Genomic DNA, 8,055 nt, shown 5'->3' with positions numbered 1-8,055 from the left:
TGTTGGCAATTATAGTTACCCCTTGATATAGATCCATGATGGGATAACTAGTTCGGGGGTGTGCACACTTAACAAAAAACAGGTACTATATTTTTTAATTTCGAAAGATGATGTAATCCAAAAACAAGCAAAAAACCAAACAACACAAACAAACAAGCTAATTAAGGGTGCGTTCTATTCAACTTATTGGACCTGAACTTATTGGAACTTATCTGAACTGAACTTATAGAACCTGAACTGAACTTATTGGAACTTATTAAACCTGATTGGACCTGATTCAACTTATTGGACCTGATTGAACCTAATTGGAACTTATTAGACCTGATTGAACCTGATTGACCTTATTAGACCTTATTAGAACTTATTGACCCTGATTGAAACTTATTAGACCTTATTGGACCTGATTGAAACTTATTAGACCTTATTGGACCTGATTGAAATTTATTTGACCTTATTAGACAAAAACATTGACCATGAATAACATAAATATTACCACTAATGTAAATACTACCCCTCAAAATTTTTTATGGAATAATTATTATTATAATTCGTCCTTTAAAAAATAATGATTATTAATTATCTCTTATGATAATTAATTTAACAAAAAAATTACTATTTATATATTTGCCTATACATAACTTTCATCACTAATATATCCAATAGTGTTGTTTTAATTTTATAAAACACTAGTAGAAAATCAAAAAATTAATTTTATAAAATACTAGTAGTTACTAATTTAAGCTGAGCAAAAGGCAGTGAACTTTCATTGTAAAGGGCTTGATTATGGGCCTGATTCTCCTTTTCCTAATCAATGAAAATAAGCTGAACATTTATTGCTAACAACAACTCCTTCATTCATTTCTTCAGCTTTCTTCACCTTTCATTTATTTGAAATACTAATAATAACATAATCCGCTAATAGTGATATGAAATTATGAATAACAAAATAGTGGACAATAATACAAATGTTTATTAAACATTGACTATTTGGACCTTATTGGACCTTATTAGACCTGATTGGAACTTATTGGACCTTATTAGACCTGATTGGAACTTATTGCACCTGATTGGAACTTATTGCACCTGATTGGAACTTATTGGACCTTATTGCACTTATTAGACCTTATTGCAACTTATCTGAACTTATCTGAACTTATTGGACCTGAAACTTAATTTTTTAAGTTGAACAGAACGCACCCTAAGGGTGCGTTCTCCTCAACTTAAAAAATTAAGTTCCAGGTCCAATAAGTTCAGATAAGTTCAAATAAGTTGTAATAAGGTCCAATAAGGGCAATAAGTTCCAATCAGGTCTAATAAGGTCCAATAAGTTTCAATCAGGTGCAATAAGTTCCACTCGGGTGCAATAAGTTCCAATCAGGTTTAATAAGGTCCAATAAGTTCCAATAAGGTCTAATAAGATCCAAATAGTCAATGTTCAATAAACATTTGTATTATTGTCCATTATGTTATTATATGAATTTTAATTAAAGTACCACAATTATTATATAGTATTATACTTGTATTAGTGTCTATTATTTTATTAAATATTTGTATTATTGTCTATTATTTTATCATTCATATTACTATTAGCTGATTATGTTATTATTAGAATTTTTTATTAAAGTACCACAATGTATAGTATTATACTTATATTATTGTCTATTATTTGATTATTAATATTACTATTATGTGATTATATTATTATTAATTAATATTATAATCATGGTCAAATAATTAAGGTTTTCAATAATAATCATTATAATTACAATATCTTGCAATTCGTCTTTAAATAACTAGAGATAACATATTTTCGTTACTAATAACAACGAAAGATATAAATGTAGAGTGAGAGATAAAGAGTTAATGCATTCTACTACCTTCACATAAATGAAAGTGGGGTGAGAATTTTTCATATGTGTCAATTTTAACTTGTTAGCAATAAATGTTAGGAAAAATTCCCTAGAATAAGTCAACCTTTGGCCGGTCTTCTATAATTAAGTCTAACTTTTCGAAACTCCTAATTAAGTTTAATTTGTAACCTCATTAACTTTACTTATGTTGCATTAAGTTTTAACCTGCAACAGTAGGTAATTGCAAGTTTTAAGGTGACGTGGCAATGACCGTTGAGATATTTTAATTAAGACCTAATTTTTTTTTTTACCATTCTTTTCTTCCTATTCTCTTCTTATCCCATATAAATCTCTCTCTCTCTCCTCTTTCCTCTGAAAATTTGCCCCATCTCTTTCATCTCTTCTTTCGTTCATTCATCCTCCATCAAAATTCACCCTTTTTTTTCTGCAACAAGATGTCAGCAAGGAAAGCTACTTCCTTTGGCTCTGGTTCCTCGTCAACCTCAAGGAGGGGGAATCGTGAAGTTAAATGTAATTGTGAGAATTATGCTGTGATTAGAACTGTGAAGAACGGCCCAAACTCAGGTTCCAAATTTTATGGGTGCCCTCTATGGCCTGTAAGTTCAATTGCATTAGGTTGTTATTTTTTTAGGATTTTTTTGTCAAAGTTTAAGGATTTTCATTGGTATGTGTTGTTATTTGTTTGGTTTTTAGGATACAAAATGTGAAATGTTCAAGTTGATTGATGGTACTAATGCAATTGAGGAACTTCAAATTCAATTGTTTGAGAAGGACACCACCATAGCAGAAATGGAGGTGGTTATGAAGTTTAATGATGATAAGATCAAGAAACTGCAAAGGAAGAAAGGGAGTTTGGAAGAAGAAGTTCGTGGATTGAGGGATGAACTAAGCCAATCTAGAGTTGACATTATGAAAGCTAAGACAGACAGGAAAAATTTGCAGCTGGCCCTAATTGTTGTTTGTGTTTTGTTCATTAGTATGTACTGTGTTAAGTAGACAATATCATGGGAAAAATTCCTTATGATGATGATGTATTGTATGAAATGATGATGTTATTTATGCTATGTTTGGATTGAATGATATGAGAAAATTTGAATTTTGGCTTCATTTCAATTGTTGCTAAAAATAGAGTACATCAACAACTCAATTTTGTGCTCAAAAAACATAGGGTAAGCAGCCAAATACATAGGGCACCTTGCCAAGTAAATGTTTTCACAAAAAGGAACAACACAAAACACCATACATAGGGTAATTACTGTTTAGTTTCACACAAAAAACACATTAATCTACTGAGTTGGATTCATAACAGAAGAAGCTTGACTTGATTGTGGATCTTGAGTTACTCTTTCACCAATGACCTGTATTTTACAGAGGGAATAACAATGAGAATTTGAAGAGAAAAAATGACTGAAAAGATGTGACATTATAAACTTACATGAGATATAGGATTTCCATCAGCACTAAATAAAACACCCACACCAACAGGAATCTGCACAAAAAAAAAAGTTTGTTATTAGTGAGTTTATTGTTTGCTAATGACTGATCTAAAAGATTGCTAAAAAACATGTTCATACCTGATTTCTTCCCCTCCCCCTACCTCTCCCTCTTCCAGTTCCTATTGCACCCCTGCCAGCCCCTACAACACCTAAGACACCCCTGCCAGCAACTGGACCACCTAACACACCTCTGCCACCCCTGCCAGCAACTGCACCACCTAAGACACCCCTGCCACCCCTGCAGCAGCATGAACACCCCTGCCAACCACTTCACCACCAGGAGCACCCCTACCTCTTGCTCTCCCAGATCCACTTGAACTTCCCCTACCAGTTGCCTCACTTCTAGATCCCCTTCCCCTAAAATCATCCTTCCTCCCCTGCCTAGCTGTGTTGGTTGAGCTGAAACTGAGTGATGTAGGGGTGTTGGTTGAGCACCATTGTTGGGTGTAGCAGTGCTGGTTGTGGTCTCCTTCCTGGGCCTGCCCTGGCCTTCTTAGGTGCAGGTTCAGATGGTTGTATTACACCTTTTTGTGGACAACCTCTTTTATTGTGGCCTTTGGTTTTGCACAAAGTGCATGTCATTTCCATGCCATGTCTGGATAGTGTCCCTGGCCTCTTTGGATCCTCAAATGGGTCTCTTATTCTGCTTTTTCTAGGCCTACTAGGCCCCACTTTGATGGGAGGGGGATCTATCTTCATTTCTATTCTTGGCCAATGCCTCACTCCTTCAATTGGAGGTATTGACCCAACATATGATTTCAAATACACTTCAGTTTTGTAGCACTCATCTACATAAGCCTCTGCTTTATGGTTAAGGAAGAATATGCATGCCAAAGCATGGCAGCAGGGAATTCCCATCATATCCCACTTCTTGCAAGTACATGTCTTTGCATCTAAGTCCACAATCAGTTGGTCCAAATAGTATCTCACATTAAAAATGTGTTCTGTTGATGGGAGAACATCACAGTTTGATGCCTTTGCTTTCTCTTTGTCTAATATAGACTGAATCCTAGGGCACAATCCAGAATTCTGCTTCTCCATTTCCTTTCTCTTGTTGACCAATCTTTGCATGAGTGCAACTCTTATGTCCTCCATCATGTAAATCAAATGCTTAGTCCTAGCATTGATTATATATCCATTAAAAGTTTCAGCCATGTTATTAGTGATGGCATCACTTTTAATGGATGTGTTCATGAAGGCTCGACAAAAAACCTTTGGATTATAGGCCTTGAAAGCATGGGCAGCATCAGCATTTACCTCCTCAAGCTCAGCCATAGCATCATTATAGTCAGCTAGACTATATGCTTTGGCTATCTTCCAGAACATGAGTTTCATCTCATCTCCCCTAAAGTTTTTATGCCAGTGGGCAAAAACATGACGAGCACAATGTCTGTGCTCTGCCTTAGGGAGAACAGATGCCACTGCATTTAGGATAGCCTGAAATATGCAAATATGTGTGTTACATAAATAATTGAGTGACCTATATATTCTGCAGTAGGTGTATATATGCATTATATGTGTGTGTGTATGTTCAACTAACATAATTATGTAGGTGTATATGTGTATAGATGCAAACATGAATATAGAAGAAACATATGTGAACATAATTGAATATTATGCAACAGTAGGTTAATATTATGCAACATAAAAGTGATGCCATCACTAATAACATGGTGCTCATGATAGCAATGATAGTTGTAAGATTAAACAACAGTAGGTTAATCATCATCCAACAAGTGTTTATTAAACAACAGTAGGAAGAAATTATAGTTCTAAGATGAAATTAATACCTGGTGCTCATCTGAAATGATAGCAATTCCAGTGCCATCTCCCAGTTGCAAACAAGTTTGTAGGTGGAGGAAAAACCACTCCCATGACAAGTTGTTTTCCCCTTCAACTGCTGCCCAAGCAATTGGGAACATTTGCTTATTAGCATCCCTCCCTACAGCTGCAATAATCTGACCCCCAAAGAAGGTCTTTAAGAAAGCAGCATCTACACATATCACCTTCCTGCAACCTTCACTCCACCCTTTTTGAAGTCCTTCAAAACAGCAGAACAACCTTTGAAATATTGGAGGGTTAGCTTGTTTGGATCCATCAGTTACCAACTCCACAACTGTACCAGGGCTTGAAGACTTCAAGGCTGCCATGTACCTTCCTACCTTCAGGTAATGGTCTTGCATAGATCCATGCAACATCTTGTGTGCTGCATACTTAACTTTATATGCAAATGTTTTTGTAACCAATACCTTGTATGCCCTTTTTACAGTTTCAATGATGTCCTTGGCAGGCCAATGTGGCCTTGCCTTGAATACTTCTAACATTTCCCTAGCTACCCAAGTTGTCTTTAACTGCCTTTTTTTTTCATGTTTCTATGGCAGTGGTGCACCCCAACTACTTTCCTGACCATGAAAGTGGCTTTGTGTGAATGCCAAGATGCATACAAGTAGAATGGACAACTTTTATCACAAGTGACTCCAACCTCCTGCCTCCTAGCTTTGTTGCTTATTGTGACAATGACATTTCTTCCTTGCATGATTGCATACTTAGCCACAGCATTCTTGAAATCATCTCTTGTTGTAAACCTCTGGCCTACTTTCCACTCAAACTTAGTGAAATCAGTTTCTGGACCAACTAGCATCCCTCTTCTTGACCTCCTGCCACCCTCATTCTCATCACCACTGTCTGGGGGTGTTTCACAGTCATCCTGACTATCATAATACTCACTTTCATACCATGTGCCTACATCTACTCTAGGTGGATCTCTCACTGGTGGTGTTTGTGTATTTAAATTCCCCTCAGCAGCTTCTTTTTGCAATTGTTGGGCAATGTGCAACAAGTTACTTGTGCAAGTTCTCACCCTTTCTCTAGCTTGTGTAAACTCCTCATCACTATTATCAGATTCCCCAACCAAACCTTGGTCACCAGCTAAGTCTTCAACCTCATCATTCAGCATCTAACTCTTCCTCAGTCAGTTCATCATCAAATTCATCATCACTTGCACCACTGTTATCCCCAACTAGGTTTTTTTCAACAATATATAGAGGGTCATCCTCATCCTCACTAGACTGACTTATCAGGTCACTGTACCTAAGAGGGCTTTCTGGTCCGGGATCAATCCATTCATAATTTTTCAGAAAATCATCTTCAATTGGTTGTTTTTATGCAGTAGAAGAAATGGTCTTTTCTTTGCCTTTAGCTTTGTGAATAGGGTTTGTTGGAGCTGCTTGTTTGCCTACATCAGTTTCTATGGAGGTGTTTTGTGTTTTTTTAAGGTTTGAATTTGTGGCTGAGGTGTCCACAAACAAGGGTTGCTTTGACTTTGTGGCAGTTTGGCTTTTTGAGGAGCTGGTTTTTTCAATAGCAGGTGGTTCTATTGGGCCAATAACACAATTCAGCCTTGGGCTTGACCTTGTTGGTACATCAGTTTTTGGGCCTTTCTAGGTGTTAATTTCTGGTCCTATTGGGTGGTGGGCTATTTGATGTCACTTTTAGCTTTGTAGGACTAGGCATTCCTACATGTTTCACATAAACATCAAGGCTCCTGTTTATAATAGCTAATTGACCCATTTCAACACCCCTGCATCATTCTCAACACACCTCAATCCTTCCATCAATGTCTTACCATCAAGCTTGTAGTACACCTTATCAACTTCACTGTAATTACCAGACTTACAAGCTAATTCATGAACTCCCCAGAAACACATTTCATCTGGGTTCACCTGAAAGGTCCTACCTTGACCCCCTAAATACACCAATAATTCCCCATTTTTCACAACCTGGAACTTCCCACCATGCCAATACCTCAATGTCACATTTTCAAATTGATTATTTGTCATTGTGCCCTAAAAAATTGTATTTCAATTTCAGATGATTAACAATAAAATTTCACAAACTACAAAAAAATGAGACCACCCACACATATTTATCACAATCCGCAAACAAAATTTACACAAAACAAGCGTCCCTCCCGTAATTTTCCCACATTTCACAAACCCTCAAAGAAATTATGAAAATTTTGAACTTTGCACTATAAATCAACAATTTTTTTAACTTCCCGCAACAACAATTAAAGGATGATAAGCTACAACAATTTTTACAACTTCACTTTGTCTCTTTGAAATTATGAAAAAAAAAGGTGAAAAAAAGCTTACCTGCATGTCGCTGGACCTTCCTGCTGAAGAGACAAATAAAGGAAGATGAATGTTGGTGTTCTTCAATTCTTTCGCATTTCACTGGAACAGAGTAGTAGTATAGGGAAGAAGATGATGATGAAGAGAAGTTGAAGAGAGAGAAATGAGAGAGTTCCTTCTGAAAGTGAGGAGAGAGAATTTACTTTCCCTCTTCTTTTTTCATTTCTTTTCTCATTAAAAAAGTCAAAATGTCAACCTTATGTTTTTTTTACCAGTTAAACAGGTTAAGAGTAAAATAACCTAAGTAAAGTTAATGAGGTTACAAATTAAACTTAATTAGGAGTTTCGAAAAGTTAGACTTAATTATAGAAGGCCGGCCAAAGGTTGACTTATTCTAGGGAATTTTTCCTAAATGTTAATCAACTTTTGATTTTCCACTAGTGCTTTATAAAATCAAAACAAGAGTATTAAATATATTAGTGGTCAAAGTTATGTATAGGCAAATATATAAACAGTAAATTTTTTTGTTAAATTAATTATCATAAGAGATAATTA

General features: G+C 35.9%; 1 protein-coding gene across 1 annotated transcript; it reads right to left on the bottom strand.

The window, feature by feature from the left end:
- Positions 1 to 3,157: 3,157 nt before the first annotated feature.
- On the bottom strand, positions 3,158 to 6,261 carry LOC130591459 (uncharacterized). The gene is made up of 5 exons (XM_057394783.1): positions 5,158 to 6,261; positions 3,803 to 4,804; positions 3,446 to 3,625; positions 3,307 to 3,360; positions 3,158 to 3,229 (listed from the first exon to the last, which is right to left on the bottom strand). The coding sequence occupies exons 1-5, from the start codon at positions 5,689 to 5,691 to the stop codon at positions 3,158 to 3,160; spliced, it is 1,842 nt and encodes a 613-aa protein (XP_057250766.1). The 5' UTR covers positions 5,692 to 6,261.
- Positions 6,262 to 8,055: the final 1,794 nt, after the last annotated feature.

The sequence above is a fragment of the Beta vulgaris genome, chromosome 5 (genome assembly GCF_026745355.1).
Source record: "Beta vulgaris subsp. vulgaris cultivar EL10 chromosome 5, EL10.2, whole genome shotgun sequence".
NCBI classification, from domain to species: domain Eukaryota; kingdom Viridiplantae; phylum Streptophyta; class Magnoliopsida; order Caryophyllales; family Amaranthaceae; genus Beta; species Beta vulgaris.
Note: the sequence above shows the minus strand (reverse complement) of the source record. Positions and strands in the feature narration are given on the sequence as shown.